The sequence below is a fragment of the Mauremys reevesii genome, linkage group 23 (genome assembly GCF_016161935.1).
Source record: "Mauremys reevesii isolate NIE-2019 linkage group 23, ASM1616193v1, whole genome shotgun sequence".
NCBI classification, from domain to species: domain Eukaryota; kingdom Metazoa; phylum Chordata; order Testudines; family Geoemydidae; genus Mauremys; species Mauremys reevesii.
Genome location: NC_052645.1, coordinates 14,136,448 through 14,157,258, shown reverse-complemented (window position 1 = coordinate 14,157,258; position 20,811 = coordinate 14,136,448). Strand labels below are relative to the sequence as shown.

The following is a 20,811-nucleotide window of genomic DNA, read 5'->3' as shown; positions in this document are numbered from 1 at the left end:
CAATAACTTTATTCCTTGACCTGGATTTCTCCTTTTCCTCCCACATCCAAGTCTGTAAATTCATAGATCTTAAGGCCAGAAGACACCATTATGATCACCTAGACCAATGATACCTCCTGTATAACATGGACCATAGATTTTTAACCAGGAATTCCTGCATCAAGCCCTTAATCTTGTAATCAAGGATGGTTTTGTTTTTAAAACATCCAGTCTTGATGTAAAGACTTCAGGTGATGGAGAATCTACCACATCCCTTGGTAAATTCCAGTAGTTAATCACTCTGACTTCATCTTGCTCAGGAATTGGATTTTTTTAGCCACTCCTGATGCAGCAGCATGACACATAGTAACTGAACTGCTTTGCACTGGCACCATCCTCCTTTGAGACACGTGATTGCCAAGTTGCCATTCATTGAACCCCGCTGTCCTGTATTGTGGGGTACTGCGAAGGCAGCTAAGGGGAGGGTCTCTGGGCCATGCTGCCGTTTGAGGGGCACCTGGGAAGGGGTGAACATTTTCACGGGTCGGGCAGATTTTGAGGTACCCCTTGGAAGAATGAGACTTTGTTTACACCCGAAGCAGGGGTGCAGAGGTGGGATTCGGGGAGCACCTGGGAAGGAGCGAGAATTTGTACCCCCTCGGGATGCGGGTCTGGGGGGGCAGCCCTGCCCTGGCCCTAGGAGGGGATCTGTGAGGGGTGCGGACTGAGTGCACCCCTCTTGGGCAGGGCGTTGGCCTCTCGAAGCAGGCTCGCCTTGTCCGGGGACTGCGCCCCGAGTCCCGGCCCCCGCAGGAGCAGCGGGAATGCAGCGCCCCGGGCCCGGGCGGAACCTCCCTGCCTCCCTCCCCGCGGAGACACTCAGCCAATGGGGCGGAGGGGGCCGGCGCTAGAGGCCGGTGCCCAATGGGGGCAGCGAGCGGCGGGTCGGAGCTGGCTCAGGAGCCGAGGGCGGCGGAGCTCGGGCTGGAGCTCCAGCGCGGTCTCGCCTGACCCACCTGCAGCGCCCGGGGAAGGAGCCAGCCAGCCCCGCTCGCCCGCCCGCCCGCCGCTCCCGGGGCCAGAAGCCGCCAGGATGCCGCTCGCCCAGCTGGGCGATCCATGGCCCAACATGGAGCTGGTGCAGCTGGACACGGAGGTGAGGAGGGGGCGCAGGGGGGAGGGGCATACAGCCCCCCGTACCCCCTTGCACTAGGGTGCTGGGGCCCGGCCGGGGTGGAGGTAGCCCCCTACCCTAGTGGATGGTGGGGTCCGGGGAAGCCATTGGAGCCCCTGTGCGGCAGAGACGGGAGCGGGACTCCTGCCTGCACTGCGGGGAAGGGGCTGAAGGGAGCCTGCCTGCCCCACGCCGGGTCCGGGTCTGAGTCTGAGCCAGGGCAGGAGGGCCAGGCTGGGCGACATCCCAGAGGTTTGGTGGGAGGGATGTTTTTCTCTCCCATTGAAAGCCCTGAGGTCAGCGCCGAGGAGAAAGAGCCTCTGTGTGTTTGTGTGTCTGTGTCCACATACGAACACACACAAAGTTTCCCTTTGAACAAAGAAAGTGCCCAGGTCTCCTCCTCCACCTCACCCAGATGAAGAGTATGGCAGCTAAGCCTCGCTGTAGGCTTGCCTACTAATTAAAGACATAAAAATCCCATAATTGATCAGATGAATGCAATTAGGGATTCTGCACCCAGGATCTCTGCTCTGGATCATCTCTCTGCCCCCACCCTGTGCTAAAGGAATTGAGAAATTCATTTTTGGGGATGGGGGAAGGCAGGGACTTCTCACCTGATCCAATCAACATGTCTGCAAGCGGGTTTCAGTGGTTCGAACAGCCAGGAGTGAGTGAGTGAGTTATTTTATTTAAGCAAAGAAGCAGATTCACAGTAATCCTGTGGGTTTTGTGTGCTGCCCTGAGGCTGGCATCCATAATCCGCTGCATTGATTTGGCCTATCACACTGCAATATTTAGGCAGCTGAGCCCCTCAGGGCTGACCCCTTGTGCGTGTACAGCTGGGTTGTACAAACCAGTCCTGGGCTAAAACTTAGTGCTGAATAGTGTCAGTCCTCAAGCGATCTTTTGTACCAAGTCCTTGGGGGCGGGGAAGTTCTCCAAGTTTCAAATAAAAACAACAAACTGTACGACTGTCATCTTTTAAACCACATTTTAGAAGTGTCTTGCCTGTATTACTTTCTCAATATTGGAGAGGAATTAACTTCCCTAAAAAGTGTCTCTTCCCTGTATCTCTCACGTGTGTAATACATATGTTACACATGCACAACTAATCACATTTCCTGAGGATTTGTAGGAAAACCATCCGCCAGTATACTTGCTAGACTGAGTGCATTGTAATGAACTGCCAGATCAGCGTATTAACCACTCCTTAAGCTATATTCGACCCCAGATAATCTCTTTTTTTTTTTTTAAGGGACGGAGAGTATCTAGCTTGCAGTCTATCCAACATTTAAGGGCCTAATTAAACCTAACAAATGCTCTGAAGTACAGAATGAAGTCCGGAACTCTCACCTTATCTCTGAATCTCTTGTTATTTAGATTGCAGTGGTGCCGCAAGTGTGCTAGGATTTTTCCAAACACGGATGAAAACGCAGTTCCAGCTTCAAAGTCCCAAGTCAAAATGACCCCCTCAGAGTACTACACTGCTTCCCCTTCAAAGCATGCACACTGACACTTCTCTAATCCAGTTTGCCAGGATGGGCATACATTTAAAATTCCCAGGTGTTCTATCATGTATACACACTTCTTTCTCACATACACACTTTTCTTTCCTTCCTGCTTAAATCTCTCTCTTCCCTCTCCCCTCCCCCACCCCCAGTAACTCAATCTTTGTTTAGATGGACAGGATACTACATGTGCCATAGACATGCATTGTTGCAGGCTTATGGTACAATTTTTTAAAAGGAAAGGTGCAAGTTTGGGGAGCATTTAAACTGAATACTAAAGAATCACCTATGGCTGTGTGCTATGAAACTGAGCTCCTACTAATGGTAACTACACCCAGCACCTTTATTCTACAGCTTGTCTTTTTCTCAGGCCCTGAGGCTCTCCCTTTATGCTGAGATGTGTGCTACTCTGCCTACCCACCACCTCACAGGGGTACCAGCTGAGGTTCTGCTAAAGCTGACCAGTCCCTAACATTTAGCCTCTTGATAGGTCTTTCATGATAGAGAAAGAAACTTGACTTGAAACCTCTGAGCAATGACCATAACAACAAATGTTCTGTTAAGAGAATGTCATTGGTCACAGCTGCCCCTTCTCTTTGCCAGCCAAGCCCTGCAAGGCTTTGGGTCAATATTTCACCATGCCGGTTAGCAGCAGTGCTAAGGGTCTCCATCTACTGTGGGCTTAGAACATCTGGGGTGCATGGATAGACAGAGGATTCATCTTGAAGTGAACTAATAGCATCTGTTGTAAAGTTTTGAGTCATCAAGGCGCATGTGCGCGTACAGGGATGGGAGAGGAGGGAGTTTCTTGTTCCACAATGATTTGATCAAGAGGCCTGCCATCATGCTGTGCTTTCAGGGCTGACTTTTGTGGTGAGGTAACTGAGATCTGTAAGATGACAGTGCCGTAGTAAGATACCACGGTGCTTTGAGTCTGCATTTTTTTTTTTTTTTTGGACTCGGAAGACCTCATAATTGCATTTAGTAATCAGGTAACTCTTAACAGGAGGAAAAATTAATGCCAGCGTCAATGACAAGCGATGCTGCTGGCAGGACTGGGATTTACTGCCTAATCCTGTGGACAAACTGCACTTTTGTGTGTTGCATGCCTGTCTGCTGACGTTGTCAACATTACTAGAGTTATACTGCTGACCTGAAACTGATTGTCTTGGGTTTTTTTGTTTGTGGTGGAGGTCGTGTGTCCAGTATGTTTGGAAATCAGTCCTATCTATGAAGTTTGTTTCTAACAGTGGGAGAATAAGAAGACTAATGTGTTCTCACCTACTGCCTCTTTAGTAGCTTCATTTAAGTTTCAAGGCCTGTTTGTTTTTGTTTTTTTTCTGTCATCTCCCCCCGCCCCTCAAACACACACACACCTTCCCTCCCCTCTTTGGGGTGCTGAGTATCCACAGCTCCAGATAAAATCAGTGGGACCAGCAGATTCTTAGCACCTTTAAAAATTAGTCCCTTAACTTCTGGGGTTATTGTGTCTTGTATGTAGAACCCAACTCCCAAGATAATATCCCAACTAATTGAGGAGTTGTGTGCATGGGCACTGGATCCCGTGTAATAAAATGGATAGTGTTGGTGAAGTTTTGTTTCACCTTTAAGTCTGGCTGCCATCTTCTGTGCTAGATGCCAATACATTCCCTCTAACCTGGCAGAATATCTATATAGCTGCATAATGTAGAGAAGGCTTGAAAGACTGAATGTGACTCATGGCTTCAAAGGTTATTAAAGGGTGACGAGGGTCTGCTGGCCCTTCTTGTGAAGGGTAACGTAGCTGCGAAATGAGACGTTTCTGGAACGTCAGTTACGTAAATTACTCTGGGATCCTTGCCACAAAGGTTTTTAATGGGCTTCCGCAAACCTTTGCTTTCTGAGTCATGGAGCTGAGGTGTTATCGGAGTGTTCGTGGAGGAATCAAACCTATTGTTTTTTTCATGCTCCAGAAGCATTAGTAATCCCTTTTTTTTTTTTTTTTTTTTTTTTTGAGACTGGTGGTAGTTGGTTCTGTTTGTCACAGCAAGTTGAAGTGAAGAAGGTGGAGCTGCTTTGTGGGGTGTGGATGGAAGTGTGTGTGTGAGACCAATGCACTGCTGGAGGCAAGAAGGGAAACACTGAAGTCCTGCGCACCAAACTCAGCCTCACAAATATTTCAGTTCCTCTTCTGCTTTCTGCATTGATCAGAATATTGCTTACATAATGAGGAAATGTGGGTGAAGTAAAGCGCAAGCAGTAGAAAATGAATCTGAGTGACTTAATTGTCATAGTAATGACCAGCAACTTCTAGGCCAGGCCTGCACAATTCGTAAAGCGTCGAGGGCCATATTACTCCAAAGAAAACAGCTGAGGGCCGAACCTCCCCGGCCCCGCCGAACCTCACCGAAACACAACACCCCCCCCCCAGCGCCACCTAGCCCCCCCCAAATACTCCCCAGCACCGCCCACCCCGCGGAAACAAACCCTCCTTCCCCAGCACTGCCCCCACTGAAACAGCAGTATTGAACCTTGGTAATATGTTATAGCGGGCCCTTAAGGTAGTATAATTAAGGTAAAAGAAAAACGTCTTTTTTGCTAGAGGTAGAATAATATCTTCCCCCAACTTTGTAATCGATTGCCCTGTTGAATGAATGAGGTGTGAATGAGGAAGGTGTGGAAGGCATCACCTCCAGACAGCTGCAACCCTTGGAGAGGGGATGGGAGCCAGACCAGATCAGTAGAACAGGTCAGCCACTGACTCCTCGCTCGCCTCCTCAGCCCCCCACTCCCCCGGCTTGCCTACTCAGCCCCCGCCACTGCCTGCCTGCCTCTTCAGCCCCCCTCCCTCACCCGCCGCTTGCCTACCCACCCCCCGCGGGCCGCACAGTGAGCCCACGCGGGCCGCATGCGGCCTCTCAGGCCACATGTTGTGCAGGCCCATTCTAGGCAATGCTTTTCGCTAAACTCTTGTTTCATTAAGCAAATATACAGCAGTCTAACTGACCGTCACTTGAGACTGGAATTATTTTGCCCATTATAAATACATGTCCTCTCTCTACTGAGCAAAAGTTCTCCATGGCTAACTTGTCTCTTGTGAACATCTTAGCGGAACTCTGTGCAGTGATCAGAAGATAAAGAAGGAAGCTATGTGATCTCAATCTCTATTAATACGTTTCTCCAGCGTGTCACAGCCAATTCATCAGTCCGTCGCCTGGGCTATGCCGTGTTGTGTGGGGCGTCTTTTTATTTTGTGGCGTTTTCCTTTCTGGAGCCACAATCAGCAGAGACGCTCAAATTCCATTTAAAAGAAAATTAGCAACAAAAAAGGTTGCATATCAAAGTACCAAAAACTTTTGAAGGAAGGGTTTGATTCTCATTAGTGAGAGTCAGTTGGGATTTTGTACATCAGCACTTAATGTTTCACCATTCATGGAAGTGAGTGGGGAAGGTTCTTTATGGATATATAATATTCTAGTTATGTTTAGGCATAGAAGGATTAGATTTTTATAGGTAAATGTTGATAAACATTAATTTCACCATACAAACATAAACAGATGAAAAAATATTTCCATCAGTAGTGTAGTAATCTATATTTACAGCTAGGCAAAGTAAGAAATTCTTCTTGAGAACTTAGTTTGATTTAAGGATATTTACTTGGTATATTTTGACATGTGATATTGACAATTTGTGTGTTAATGCTTATAAAGCTTTAACTTTTTGAATCTCCACATCTACTGTCATCAGATTATCATCTGACTTCCCCCCCTATAATTTTATGCAACTGTACAAATTTAAATCAATAACTGGAAAAAATGCTTTAAAAGAATCAATATTATCCACTGAAATGATTTTTAAAAAATCCAGTTCTGCCTAGTCTAGTTACATTTTATGGCCATCTGTATAGTGATCAGTTGAAATTTAAAGCTTTAGAAATAGCACCAGGGTGTCTAAACAGATCTATCAGTAGTCCAAGGCTCTACTTTTGCTGAACGCTCTAGTTAGGAAATAAATGTCTTGATTGTCTTAATGGCAATAAGAGAATGAGCTTCATATTTTTCATGACCCAAAGGGGAGGAGTTCTTCCTGCTTCTCTGATTCAGAGCAGCTATAGTTACCGTGTCCAGTTCTGGCAGTTGCTTTCTGGTTGCAATAAGGATTATGTGGAATTAAAGGGATTTAAAAAGCAAGATGTCCTAAGATAAACATCTCCACGTGCAGCCCTAGGTGAGAGTTATGTAACCATATACATTTGCTTTCTTAATAGACGATTGTATTGAACAGACACCTCTATGGTGTTAAAGTCTATATATGAAAGAGGCCACAAGTTGCAAAGCTTGTTTCTGAAAGTGATGCACTAGGGTATTTCTGGAGCAAGTGACAACTAAAACCAACGCTACAGGTGGCATGTCAGATTACCCTCTTAATCTGCACTTTCCTCAGACACAGAGCAACACTTGCTGGAAAAGTTGGGCAGACAGACTGCTGACTCCCAGCAGAGATGCCCGTGAGATGCAGTTTCTGTAGCTTGAACTGCTCTTCCTGGCCGGTCAGTGTCAGCCCCCTGTTAATACACAACACTCACAGTTCAAGAGCCAAGTCTCATACAATGGAATTCTTGCAGCAGGCACTGCCTGGTCAATACCTATGACACTCTCACCAGCACTGCTCTCTTCTGAGTCACCCTGGGGTGGGGCAGTCAGGTAGCCTTATGTTTGGAAACAAGAGAACAATTTTCTGCCTAGATTGTCTTTGACTGTGCCACATATAGCTGGTTAGCTGTGTATGTATATAGTATGTAGGATGGAGCCTTGAAAGAGGTTTCTTACAAGACAAAAAGATGAAGCTGAAAAACCCATACATTTGTTCAGGTGTACTTATAAAGCAATAAACTGCAGCATGTTACCTGTGAAGATGACTACTATACATGTCAGGACAGAGATATGTACATAACTCCAGATGGGTCACAGAGATCTAAATGGAAACCACCAGGTGAGGCAGTAAAGGGTTTTGGGGTTGTTTTTTTGTGGGGGGGGGGGGGAGGAGTCTTGGCTCAAAGTGTGCAGGCTTCTTCCAGCAAAGCTAAGTTGCACAGCAGTTTGAAAAGTGACTCATTTGTTGGATGAATTTGGTTCCCAGTGGAAGCACGTGTGTGCGTGCAAAGCACTCCCTGGAATGTGTGCTTTGTTTTGATTTCTCCCAGCATCCCTACCACTCCCAGGCGGGATTACAGTCCATCACAAATAGCTTTCTGCCGAACCCGTGCTGTTTGACAGGAGGAAGTCAGAAATGTGGTACTTAAGGGTACGTGCCAAATGCTTAGGAAGCGGGAAGAGGCAATAGGGTCAAAGGGGGAGACGCTGCTGGGATAGACAATACTCCTTCAGCTCACTCGGTGCTTTGAAACCTTGTGATTCAATTGTCCCTTCCATCCAAAGATCTCAAAGCCCAAGGAACTCTGTGGCAGAGCCGAGTATCACACCCAGGTGTCACGTGCCTTACCCACACTCTCTTGCTTTCCTCCTGTTAGATAGAATAGAAAGAGATGTTCTTCTCGGCGTGGTTGTGGATGCGTGTTCCACTCAGGTGTGCTTGTGGAGAACTTCACATACCAGTACATGTGGGGGCAGCGCATGTGCCCTACGTCAGTGGCTCTCAACCTTTCCAGGCTACTGTACCCCTTTGGGGAGTCTGATTTGTCTTGCGTACCCCAAGTTTCACCTCACCTAACTACTTGCTTACACAATCGGACATAAAAATACAAAAGTGTCACAGCACACTGTTACAGAAAACGTGCTGACTTTCTCATTTTTACCGTATAATTATCAAATACATTAATTGGAATATAACTATTGTACTTACATTTCAGTGTAGAGAGTAGTATAAATAAGTCATTGTCTGTATGAAATTTTAGTTTGTACTGACTTGGCTATTGCTTTTTATGTAGTCTGTTGTAAAAGTAGACAAGTATCTAGATGAGTTGATGTACCCCCTAGAAGACCCCTGCGTACCCCCCAGGATATACATACCTCTGGTTGAGAACCACTGCACTTCACCTCCTTGTGTCTCCTCCTGAGGCTATTTAAGGGCGTCTGAGTTTCAGGTTGGCCAAAGTCTGTTTTCGGTTACTGTGGATTGCTTGGGTGCAAATGAAAGCAGAGTTTGGCCCACGTGAACCTCGGTTCACTCTCCTGGCATGTGCCTTTAGTAGCCTCTGAGTGGCTGCTAATTAAATGTGAACTTCAATTTAAAATGGGCATTCCACCTCTTGTCAGACTTATTTTTTAAATACATAAACAACCCTTACAAAGCTGGAATTTTAATGAACAGTGACTTATTAATTGTCTGTCAGAAATAGCTGAGCCAATAAACACAAGCACCCTTCTACGCTGGTGCCAGGGCAAGGAGGCACTCTCCTCTATGCAACAAAAAGATCTTACTTCATTTCTTAAATATTCTTTGTAGGCTAATGCCACTGACAGCTTCTCCTAAACAATACATCTGTAATCTCTTGGAAACGCTTAGTTAGTTCTTCTGCTAGTTTGGTTCCGTAGTGGTACCATTATTTTTCTCTGGCCACTTATGGTTGAAAATACTTCTGATTCTTTAAACTGCGCAAGTGTATGAGAGGAAACAAAACGTGTTTTGGTCCTTTCTAAGCGGCTGAGTTAGAACAAGCAGCTCTGATATCTTCGGGAATCTGGCCCTAAGTCCTTATTAAACCACATCTAACACCGCCTTTTTGGGTGCTGCATGAATAACTGGTGGATGTGACTGAGAAGTATATGTCTGCATGTATCTGTATCAAACTGCAAACTCCATTTGTAAATGCCATTTTGGCTGTAAATGGTGCTGGGCCGTCATGTTGTGTTTTACCTCCATCTTGAACTGGGATTCCAGAAGGTGCCAAGAGAAATCCTTGTGCCTAAAGCAGTCGGGAGTCATTAATCTGGATGGTTTTCTATTCAAAAGGAAGCACTCTAGGACAATTGAGCTGGCTGCAGCCTAGGGGAACCAGTTTTACCGACTGGACTGCATAGGCCAGATTGAAGTGCATTTCACACAATACAAAAAACAGGGGTCACCCGATGAAATTAACAGGCAGCAGGTTTAATGCAAACTAATAGTACTTTTTCACACAATGCACAACTAACCCGTGGAACTCATTACCATGGGGTGTTGTGATGAACCCAGTTATACTTTTGGCCAAAAAAGAATTAGATACGTTCATGGCAGATAGGTCCATCAATGGCTATTAGCCAAGCTGGTCAGAGACACAACCCCATGCTCAGGGCAACCCTAAGCCTCTGATTGCCAGAAACCAGGAGTGGAAGATGGGTGGATCACCCTGTAATTGCCCTGGTCTGTACACTCCCTGAAGCCCTGGTACGGGCCACTGTCCCACGCAGGATAGTGGGCAAGATGGAGCATGGTCTGACCCAGAATGGCAGCTCTTGTGTTCTCTTATGTTGCTTACCTGAGCTGCTCAGGCTAAGGAATGTGGCAAGGGTGCCAAAGTCTTTCCACGAACCCCAACTGAGTAATCCCTGTTCCTGGCAGCTCTTAGGTACATGCTTGATTTTCACCATTGAAGTCAATAGCTTTTTAAGCATGTGCTTAAGTCCACACTTGAGAGAAGCAACTGGTTGTACCACAGGCTGAGACTGATCTCTCCCTAGGGTAAACTGGAGGCAACTGGAACTACACTGGTGTGAGATCAGAATTGGGCCCTATAGGTGTAAATATTGCAGGGCTAATGTCAGTCTAGCAGGCAGGGATTCGCTCTCTTCTGTAACTGACATGGCCATGCTGTGAATTGGAGTGGCTCTAAATTCACATATTCAAGGTATTGCTCGGGGCATAGCTCTCCTAGAAAGGGGGATCACGTACAGCTTGGAGACTACCAGCTGTTTTTCCCTGCGCTTATCTTTGAAGACTAAATTTGTATGTGAAGAGCTGAGTCTGCCAACTCTTCCCTGTGCTAAACTCTTTATCAGGAGTTCACCACCAGCTGGTATGCATGAAGTTCAAAACTATATTTGTGTGTGTGTGTGTGTGTGTGTGTGTGTACAGTACTTCATGACAGATGTGGAGCACCAGTAAGAGATGAATCCCTGTAGTGTTAAAGTGAGACTTGGTTAGTGTCACACTCCAAAAGCTGTCATACCAGAGATCAATAAATGCAAGTTTTCTCTGCCTTGTTTTAAAAGGGCATGAATTAAACAGGGGCAAAACATCACTTCTTGTTAAGTGTTATGAAAGCTTGACACCAATCTCAGAAAAACAAAAACACTTCATCTTAACAAAAGTTGATTTAAGCCCCTCCAACTCCACAATGATTAAAACTCACATTACAATGCTTAGAACGTGAGGGTGACGTGGGTTTTATACCCACAAAATCTTATGCCCAAATAAATCTGTTACTCTTCAAGATGCCACCGGACTCCTCGTTGTTTTAATTTCATTGCCTTTTGTTGCTCCAGTTGAGATGCAAAAAAATAAAGAGCATAAACAGAGATGAGGCAAGTAGATTTCTCAAATTCTTTCACTTCTCAGCTAAGTTTATTAAAAAACACAGGTAAATTACTTTTACAGGGGAAGGATTTTTACAAAGCGTTCCTGCCACTCTGCTAACTATCAGATATCTGTGTCTAAGCAAATATCTTCCACCCATCTTCAGGGGCGGCTCTACCTTTTTGGCCGCCCCAAGCAGTCATGTGGGGCGGGCGCCCAGTGGAGACTCCAGCGCGGCATGACTGCAGAGGACCACTGGTCCCGCGGCTCGGCTGGACTGGACCCGCCGCAGCGGGGGGGGTTCTGGTCTCTGGGCTCCGCTGCTTGAGCGCGCGTCATGCCTGCGGAGGTCCAGCCGAGCGCCGCGGGCGCGCGCCCCCGCCGCCTGCCGCCTGCGGCAGGTCCAGTGTCCCCGGGGCTCTCGGGACACGGGCGCAGCATGCGGCCGCTCTCCTCTCGCAGCGGCAGGCAGAGCCAGCCCCCCCCCCCCTTTGCCCCCCCCCTTTTTTTGCCGCCCTAGGCACCAGCTTGTTTTGCTGGTGCCTAGAGCCACCCCTGCCCATGTTCACCCCCAAGTCATCTTGCTCCTCCAGGGCTGCCATCTTGCCCTGGGAATGAAAGCGTTGTCAAACTCAGCAACAGGCTGTGACCAGCGCTTTGTTATTACAGGCATAAGTCACCTATCATGACTTCACTGCAGATTCCAGCCATAGAAGTTTGGCTCGCAGGATAGTATTTATTGAGTGGAAAGGGCCAAGTGCAGTCTCAAGCCAAGCAGGTGGTGCAGAAGTTCCTGGGGCACCGTTAGCAGTGATGTAAATATCAAGTATAAGCCCATCTTAAAATGGGTATCAGCAGTAAAACTGTAACTTCCCATCTGGGATTCATTCAATGCAAAAGTGTAACATACACATCCATCTTGGCGTGTAGCTTTTCCCGCTAATACAAGAGTGTAAAGCTGACGCAGCTCTGCCTCTCCTTTAACCTACACCCTCAGCAGCCAGTGTTCACAGAACAGCAAGCATGCATAAATCATACTCACTTGGCTGAGTTCCAAAATGGTGCTGATTATACCAGGTCTTTTTTGGTTGAAATGTCAGGGGTTTTGACCAGCTCCACTTGTCATGTATATCTGATGTGTAAGGGACACAGTTGTGCTGTATCTTATAAATCTGGCCCACACAATTTATGGCGGTTTCATCACCTTCTAGCCTAGTATGAAAGTCTATTCAGGTAAACTTAACTGTCCCTCTCCAAAATGGCATTTTCATAGTGCCTGGCATTTGCTAACAATGGATTCTTCTTTGCATTTTGCAGAATGGGCAGGTTGCACCAGAAGAAGGCGGGAGACATCCATCAAAGGTAAAAAAAACAAAAACAAATGTAGCATTTTCAAGTCTCGAAAACATTCCTCTGAGCTGTACATTACACTGCTATGTGTGGCCTTTCCTCCGGAGCCAACTGAGTAATCCTTCATTTTATGGGGTGTGGAGAGGTGATGGTTTAAAATCTGCTGCTCTGTTGCTAACTGGGAGTGGCGGGGGGGAGGGAGGGACGGTGGGAGGCAGAGGAAGGGTTGAATGCCTGTGTCATGCCCCGTCCTTGCCCTCTCACTTTCCCTTAGACTTGCATATACAATTTCACCAAACCAGCATCTTGAATATTCTCAATCACTCTCCTCCCAATGGAGCTGCTGCAAAATGCACTGGAGATGGGCTCAGTGGTTAGAGCAGAGGAGTAGCAGTCCGGACTCCTGGGATTGGTTGGTGGCTCTGATACTGACTTGCCCTATGACCTTAGGCAAGTCTCTTTACCTTTCTGCGTCCGTTTCCCCATCTCTGGAAATGTTAATAGAAATCCACAGCAAATTGTGAGACTTGATTGTCAGTGTAACTGTCTTCAGGTTCTCCAAGTGCCAAGTATTTCCCCCTACACCTAGTCTTTATCTTTTGTACCTGGGTGCTTCACAGTCTTTAATTTATTTATCCTTGCAACACACTAGTGATTTCTACATCCCTTTTCAGACCCTTGCAAGGCAGGGCTAAGGTAGGTGCTATTGTCCCAATTGTACAGATGGGGAACCGAGGCACAGACTGGCTGGGATTTGCCCAAGGTCACACAGGAAGTCAGGGCCAGAGGAGGGAATTTTACCTCCTCTGAGGCTAGCACTCTAACCGGGGCTCATCCTTCTGCTCTATAGGCCTAATGCCCTTTCTAGTCTAAATGTGAGCTATATAGTGTTGAGGAATTTGATTTCAGGGATGTGTTTTCCCTGAGATGAACTAGCATCCAGTAGGAGGAAGGAGACTCAAACTGAGTCTGCCTCTTAGCCTACAGGGACATCTTGCAACTTGCTGTTAGTCTAACCCTAAGTTGCACGAATGCTGCTGCCTTGTTTCTCTACCTGCTGCACAAGGTTGCTCATGCTGAGGAGTGGAGAAGAATGGCTGTCTGTTTGCCTTCAGAGTCCCATAAGCCCTTCGGTATGGGTAGATGAGTATTTAAAATGTAGCTTTCCAATATGCTAATATTATGGCTGTGGAGAGAGGCATTGTGGAATATGCAACACCTATCACAGGTCATGATGAATGGATTGTCCATCGGAGTCCATTCGACACATTCTCTCCTAATCAGGAGTCACCCTCAATATCTGATGTGTATCCTTGAAGGAGTTTTCAATCTGACACCGCATTTTAGCCTATGGATTTTTCTTTCCTTTCTGTTGGCCCTGGAGGTTGATTTTGATTGTGTTCCAGTAAGTGAGTTTCCCACTTCCTTAGATTTTAATTTTGTGCCATTTAAAGAAGTTTAAATGGAATAGCTGTTGTCTTGCCTCTAGGGGTTGATGCCGAAAGAACCAATTCTTGTAAGCCAATTATCTTCTCCAGACTTGTGCCTTGGCTTTTAATAAAGCTAATGTTAAAAAATGATATATTACATAGGTTGAGAAAAGTGTCTGTACATCTGGGTTTAGTAATTAGATTATTCACATTTGTATCTTGACCTATTCCTGACTATTTTGGGTCTCTGTTCTTCAGCTTTCCAGTCTGATCTTAGGGGTGTCATCTTAGTGGCGTAAAAGTAGCATGTAGAGCCTGATGCTGACTCAGGACCAGGCAACTCAAGATCAGAGGTAATGTGCACCTCTCTGTGTGGAGAATACAGCTGGCCCGTGGTTCTTTGCATTGCTAGAGCCCTTCCCTGCCAGAGGGGTTGCATCCTCTGGCTGGATTCCCACTGGCTTGCTGAGGCTCATTGTGGGACTTGCCTCTTTCATCTTTAAGCACGTTACTGAGCTCTTCACTGTAAATGCCGCTGAAGGACAGCAGCCCTTGCTACCTCAAGTAGTCTTTACAAATTTGGGATTTCTTTTAGTACGGTGATCTTACATGAGAAGACAACCCAGCTGATCCTGCTTTAGACTCCGCTCTATAGAAAGTGAGGCTGTGGAACTTCTGTTCCAATCTGCAAGAGGGTCTGCAAGCACCTTAATCATTAAATCAGCCCCCCCTTCATGAGGCTGAGACGGTTACCACTTTACAAGTGGGGAACTCTGAGGCAGAGTGAAGTTAAGTGACTTGCCCAAGGGCTCACAGCAAGTTGGTGGCAGCTGGGAAGGGAGCCCAGGAGTCCTGAAGGCTACTGTCTTGTTTGAGCCACTGGGTGACTATTTGTGCCTTTCTGAATTTGCCATGGCCTCCGTGACAGTCACACTGATGACAAGCCACTACACATTGCTAACCAAAACCTTCCCATCCCAGTCCAGGGCTTCAGTAACATAATTTGTGAAATATCTGTTTGGGATAATAACCCCTTATTTATCTTGTAAAAAGTAGAACTGGTGTTTTCAAGCAGAAGCGCATGCAAAGGAAGTCCCTACTGAAACCCCTTTCCTCTGAAATGGCACGGCTAACTCTGAAATACCCAGTAATTAGCTCAACCAATTCTGGCAGGGTGCTAGGCCTGGATATCAGCAGAAAAATCTCCAAGGGTATCTAGCTTCATGTTTTCAGATCACTGAACCTGCTAGTTTGAGGTCAGGTTGTCAGCAGTTGCTTGCTGCATTTGTAGAACTGGTGGTTGCACCTTTAGAGTCAGTAAGAAAAATTAGGTTAAGAAAAATTCCTCTGCATCTGTTGCACGCCTTTCTGATCTGCTGTGGCTGTGTTTGGAATAGTGGTAAGAGTAAACACTTTATTTGGGGGTTTTATTCACTACCCTTTTACAACTAAGGCCCGTCTACACCAGACACCTCACAGCTGTACCGATGCAGCTGCGCCACTGGACGGGTCTCCGCTGTCGCCGCTCTATGCCGACGGGAGGGAGCTCTCCCACCGACATAATTAAACCACCCCCAAGGAGTGGCGGTAGCTATGTCAGCAGGAGAGCGTCTCGCACTGACATAGCACTGTCCACACCAGCGCTTCTATCAGTGTAACTTACGTTGCTCATAGGTGTGTTTTTTTTCACACCCCTAGCGACCTAAGTTACACTGACAAAAGTGTAAAGAGAACCTAATTCTGCGATCTCACCTAAAAATCGCCTTCGTCGGTGAGATCAGCAGATAACGAGGATTACTCAGCACCCACATGTAGTGCAGCCCGCCACTCCCTCTGTCACCACGAACTCTGTGTAGCCAAAATGTGTACTTTTTGTTGTGCAATAAGTGAAGGTATGCTCTCTAGGGACCTGTTTGATGTCCATCTAAAAGAACCAGATTGGGACCTCACTGGGTTCTGTATAAATCTTATGCTACCAGTAGGTAGTTTTCCTCCCACTCCCATGAGGGACTGTTCTGGTGGTGTGATATTGCATGTGCTACCTCTTCGCTGTCAGACGTGGAGCATGGTAAAAGCTAGTGGACAAGGGTAGGAGTCAGAGCTCCTGGGTTCTATTCTCAGCTCTGGCGCTGACTTGCTGTGTGGTCTTGGGCAAGTCACTGTGCCTTAGTTTCCCTGTCTGTAAAATAGGGATAATTTGTGGGTGGGTTACTGCTTGCAAAGTTTCTTGTGATCCTTGTATGAAAGCATTATGCTAAGAACTGCTGCTTCGTACAACAGCGGTATTGTGGGTGTTGTAGGGCAGCGTGCATTTTGAGAGTGCACTTGACATCCTTGTTGGGACCAGCCTCGACACTCTCTGGTGTGTCAGTCTCTTCCAGTGGGCCAAGATCGATGCAGTTGGAATGATGCACTGTATGAGTGTAACTGTAACTCCACCGTCCTTGGCATTGAGCCCTATGTTCTGAAATGAACCATATTATGACTCTTCTCGTGTTCTGGAAGGTGGGACTCCATTAAAGTCTTGCCGTCGCAAGTCTGTGCAAGCATCCTTCCTCACTCCTGCTCTGTGAGCACCTTGGCAGCGCCTGCAACTACGCTGGGGGTGGGAGGAGTTATGTCTGTTGACTTCTGAGTTCAGACCTGCTTCGCACTCAGTAATAGTCTTGGGGAAAGGCAGCGTGACTGTCTTCAGGAGAAGCAAAGAAATCTGAACTAATAGTCCTCCTTGTAAGGATCCCTTTCAGATCCTCCTTGTAAGGAACCCACAGGCTGAAGATGACAAACCCCATACAGTATAAATGAGCATGAGAGTCATGCTTACCAGAGTGCTGTTGGCATGCCCAGTACGGTACAGCCTTGAACTGCCCTGGCTCCAAGAAGCTTTCAGTCTAATTGTTAGACAACATTAGTTCGGATCCACAATACTTGGATCCAGCCCTAAACCAAGCAGGCTTTAGAAAAAGGAAATTATGTGAGTAAAAGCTTAAACTGTTGGTGTTGCTATTCCTGCTAAGCTCCACTGCGTTTGTTATTGGCCTTTAGGATGGACATAAAGGACACTGCCCAGGCAAAGGAGTTCTATAAATTGTCTAGGACTCCTATGGGTTGCTGAATGAAGGAGCCTTTTTTTCTTTCTTGTTCTATATCAGTGGCACAGACCTTTTATTGCTTATGGAATAAGGTCAGTAACGCTTACATCTAGGCCACCCCCTACCAGCCTGTTAACATTTATTTTCAAAACTGTTTGAGAGGCCTCCGTTTTTCCTTTATCTTCATTTCCTTTGACCCCCTGTCCCCATCAGGAAGTGTCATAGGGGATATAAGGCAAGACCCTCTTCTCAGCCTTTTTATGATCAGGAGCCATCACGCAAGAGATGGAAGATGTGTATATACCCAGGAACCAAACCTCTGCAACATCCACTGCCACTTCGTACTCTAAACCCCAGGCAAAGGGTTTCTTTTAACGGGACCGTCAAGACCTGCTTCTCTTTACTGATGACTCTTTGCTCCCCTGTTCTGATGTTTGGAGGCTGCTTTACCTGATTGGTCAGAAACTGGGAGGCCTTAACGACAGACAAATGGGTATCAGAGATTATCCATGGTGGCTATCTGATAGTTTGACAGCTCCGTCCCACAAACCTCCTTCCTGGTTTCTCTTCAGGGATCACTCTCATGAGGAGATTTTATGACAGGAGGTGAACTCCTTACTCCTCCAGGGAGCCATAGAAAACATACCTTAACACTGTGGGAAGGGACTCTATTCTCTTTACTTCTTGATTCCCATGGAGGAGGGAAGCCAGTTCTTGAGGTACATCAGTTAAACAAGTGTTCTGTTCAGCCTTTTACCTTTCCTAGGTGTCTGCGTCAATCCTCGTTGGCCCTCACGAGTGTATCGACTTCTCAAAAGACTTCAGGCCATGAGAGCACTCATACACCAGGTCACTATCGGACTCAGGATGTCAGTCAGAACTTGCCTTTTCCCTCCTTGGCCACGTGGCTTCCTGCACACATGTGATGCCGGTCACCAGGCTACAGCTATGATGCCTACAAGCCTGGCTTCTCTCAGCGTACTTGCCAGAGAAGAGCATCATGAATGACTGTCACAATTCTGCCAAAGCTATTAGTCTCTCTTGTCTGGCGGACAAAACCGGAAGAGATTCAGGTAGGGATCCCTTTCCTTGCACAGACACCCAAGATAACCATCGCTACCAATGCCTCCCTCTTGGGTTGGGGTGCGCACGTGGCCAATCATATGGCTCAGGGCATTTGGACCCCAGGAGTCCGGAATGCACGTCAACTTACTAGAACTTAGGGCAGTGGTTGGGCTTGCAATGCCTCCTCCTACTCATCCAATCCAAATGTGTTCAGATAATGCCAGACAATATGACAACAGTCTTTTATATAAACAAGCTAGGGGGAATGAGATCTCTCTTCGTGCATAGAGGCAGTCATCCTCAGGGCTGTGTGACGTTTAATGTACCACTTCCAATCAGCAGCATACTTACCGGGGCTCAAAGGTCCCCAGTGGACTACCTGACCAGACACTTTTCCACAAATCTAGAATGGGAGATTCATGATCCAGTTCTCAATGATGTCTTCCCTCAAGGAGAATAACAGCTTGGGACCTTTTTGCCTCACAGGTGAACAGAAAGTTTCCTCAGTACTGCTCCAGAGCAGCCCTGGGCAAAGACTTATTAGGAGATGTTTTCCTGATGTTGTGGAAGTGTCATCTGGAGTATATTTTCCCTCCAGTTCCATTGATACCACAGGTTTTAGGGAAGATCCGCCCAGACAGAACTTGAGTCATCCTCATTGTGCTCAACTGGCAGAGACATTGCTGGTTCATAGATCTGTTGAAGCTCTCAGTGCGATCACCCATGAACATCCCAGTGTTACTAGATCTTCTAATGCAACCTAGCGGCAAGGTCACACAACGCAATCCAGGGCCACTGCAACTCAGAGCCTGGTATTTGGATGAGCAGCAGAGATGGAACATTCTTGTTCCAAGGGGGTGCAATCCACCCTTAACCAAAGTAGAAAAGATTGTACGAGAAGCTGTTACTCAGCTAAATGGAAACGTTTCTCTGCTTGGGCTTATCAACGGAATTTGTGTCGGAACTTCACTGGAATCCCTGGGAGGATCTATTTATTCTCTGTGGGTACATTTTGCAGCAATCAGCTCTTGCCATCCTCCCATGGATAACCATACAATGGTCACGCATTCTGTCAACTAGATTTTTTGAAGGGGATTCTCAGATCCTTTCCACCAGTGGTGAAGTTGACACCTCAATGGGATCTCCATTTTTTTCCCTGTCATCTCTTACTAAGACTCCTTTTTTTGAGTCCCTGGTCATATGCTTTATGACCCCTCTGTCCATGAAGGTGGCCTTTCTAATAGCTATAACATTGGCCAGAAGAGTCAGTGAACTGGGAGCACGTAGGGCAGGCCCAGCATATGCTGCTTTCTATAAAGAAAAAGTCTCTCTCTAAGTCCCCATCCCAGATTCAGACCCAAGGTAGTTTCTGAGTTTCATATGAGTAAGGTCATCTATCTACCTGTATTTTTTTCTTTAACCATGTGCCTTTGGAAGAGAGGAGAAGATCCGGAGGGCTTCGGCATTTTAACTGCAAAGAACAAAAGATGTTAGAAAGACACCTAAACTAAACATCTCGGGTTGTATTATCTTTTGGTACCAACTAGCTGGCATCCCTCGCCCAGGAAGAGTAAGGGCTCATTCCACCAGGGGGCAAGCTACTTCAGCTGCATCTCTGAGACGCCCATACCCATACTAGAGATACGTAGGGCAGCTACTTGGAGCTCTTTGCAGACATTCACAAGACATTACGCCTTGGTACGGTTCTGGGCTGTGGACATAGGCACCAACTTCCTCTCTACCTGGGGGGTGCTCAACCCTCCCCTCTGCCCCTGCCCTGCCCCCACTCCAACCCTTCTCTCAAGCCCTCACCCCGCCTCTTCCTGCTCCCAGCTGCACCCCAACTCCACTCCTTCCCCCAAGGCCCCGCGCCCTTCCTGCTTCTTTCCGCCCCTCCCCTGAGCACACCCTATTCCCGCTCTTCCCTCGTCCTCCCCCTTCCAGCACTTCCCGCATGCCACTGAACAGCTGTTCCACGGTGTGCAGGAGGCTCTGGGGGCGATGGGGAGGACTTGATCAGCCAGGTTGCCAGCCGGAGGGAGGCGCTGGGGGCGGGAGGCAGCTTGGCTGCCGGTGCGTGCTAAGCACCCGCTAATTTGTTTCTGTGGGTGCTCCAAGAGTCAATGTGCGGTGGGGACAACACTACTACAGTCAGTTCTCTCCTATGCCCTCTCACCGACCTGTTTGACTACTGCTTAGTAATCTCCCATGTGTGGAATACACATAGGGGCCATCACTTGAAGAAGAAATGCAGGTTCTTACTTGTAACTGGAGGTTCTTTTGAGATGTGTGGTCCTGATCTGTATTCCGCTACCCTTGCTCCATCCCCTGTGCTGCGGATTTGTTACACTTCAGTAAGAATGAGAAACTGGGGAGGCGTCGGCCTGGACCTCGATTTATGCCCTCATTTGGGGGCACAAGGAGAGCTGTGGTATGTGTGGGGGCCAACGGATGCTGTTTGCAAGAAATTCTGGACTCAGGTGCATGGGACACATGCACATCCCATGTGCAGAACATAGCGAGGGACCACACATCTCAAAGAACCTCCAGTTACAGGTAAGTAATCTCCATCCCTCCTTCCTCCACATCCCCCCCCAGCTCCCCATCCATTGAGAGAACTTTTTCCAGTGATGGTCTCTGGGAAGCAGACAAAGGGTTAATCCAAACTGTCTCTGTATTGGTAGTGGAGTATGTTGCACAACGGATACTCCGGCTCTGAT

The 20,811-nt window shown here is 47.2% G+C and overlaps 1 protein-coding gene across 2 annotated transcripts in view; it reads left to right on the top strand.

The window, feature by feature from the left end:
* Positions 1–936: 936 nt before the first annotated feature.
* Positions 937–20,811, top strand: part of RPS6KA1 (ribosomal protein S6 kinase A1) — a 67,110-nt gene continuing 47,235 nt past the window's right edge. For both annotated transcript variants that reach the window (XM_039511193.1, XM_039511191.1), the window contains exons 1-2: positions 937–1,135; positions 12,472–12,516. In XM_039511193.1, coding sequence (XP_039367127.1) covers positions 1,073–1,135; positions 12,472–12,516 — 108 coding nt within the window. In that variant the 5' untranslated portion in view covers positions 937–1,072. The remainder of the gene's footprint in view (positions 1,136–12,471; positions 12,517–20,811) is intronic.